At 68.7% G+C, this 933-nt stretch overlaps 1 protein-coding gene across 1 annotated transcript in view; it reads right to left on the bottom strand.

Annotated features, from left to right (window-relative positions):
• BRF1 (BRF1, RNA polymerase III transcription initiation factor 90 kDa subunit) overlaps positions 1 to 933 on the bottom strand; it is a 66192-nt gene that overhangs the window by 35464 nt on the left and 29795 nt on the right. The window contains exon 8 of the mRNA XM_014540583.1: positions 63 to 206. Coding sequence (XP_014396069.1) covers positions 63 to 206 — 144 coding nt within the window. The remainder of the gene's footprint in view (positions 1 to 62; positions 207 to 933) is intronic.

Below are 933 nucleotides of genomic sequence, written 5' to 3'. Positions count from 1 at the left end.
GCAGGCCTGGCGGAGCCGGAAGGAGGACGCAGCCTGCTCCGAGCCTGCGCACGGCCACCCACCTCTTCCTCAGCGTGGACTCGCACACCTTGACCACGCTGATGACCTCTTTGACGGTTCTCCGGAAGTCGTGCATCCTGGCTGCGACCAGAAGGGCTGGGAAGGAAGTGGGGGTGAGGCAGCAGAACAGGTGCCTGCGACCCAGACATCAGCTGCCCTGCACTGGGCGGGCGCTCTGTCCTGTCTGTGGTGGCTCAGGCCAGAGCGGGTGTCAGACCCTGAGATCCACACGCCGCTGCCGGACTCACACGGTGCACGCGTGCTGCCCACCCTCCGAGGTGAGGCATGCAACTAGCGCGCGTTTCCTGCGGACTCGGAGCCCGCAGAGCCGTCAGCAGCGCTGGCCTGCGTGGAAGTGGAACTGAGGCCTCGGAGGGCCTGGGACAGGGGAGGGCCTGTGCTGGACGGGTGGCCCGGCGGCGGGGGGGCTGGTCCTGGTCTGCAAACTCAGAGACCAGGCTCTGGATGGAATGAGCAAGAGCCTCGGGCAGCGTGCGCCTGCTGGAGCTGATGGTGGGCGCAGGGGCCCTTGGCGTCCCAGGAAGGAGTGGGCCATGGGCACTGGGCATGGGGCCAAGAGGAAGACAGGGGACTCCAGGCCCAGGGCTCCAACAGACCCAAAGGCGTCTGCGGGCAGCTGCCACGGGATACACTGGACAGCTGACCCCTGGGGGCCAGGGAGCCAACCCGAAAGCAGGCACCCCAGCCATCAAGCCCCAGGTCCCATGCCCCTGGCCGGTGGAGGGCACCTGGGAGCAGGTGGGAGCCCGAGAGGGTGCAGGAGGCTGGGAGGCAGCTCTGGAGACAACCCAGCACCCCCGGCTGTAGGGTCAGGACAGAAGCCCCCGCCCCCCGGCCAGCAGGCCCAGGCAG

The sequence above is a fragment of the Myotis brandtii genome, unplaced genomic scaffold, assembly GCF_000412655.1.
Source record: "Myotis brandtii unplaced genomic scaffold, ASM41265v1 scaffold1057, whole genome shotgun sequence".
NCBI classification, from domain to species: Eukaryota; Metazoa; Chordata; class Mammalia; order Chiroptera; family Vespertilionidae; genus Myotis; species Myotis brandtii.
This window is presented reverse-complemented; position numbering and strand designations above follow the sequence as displayed.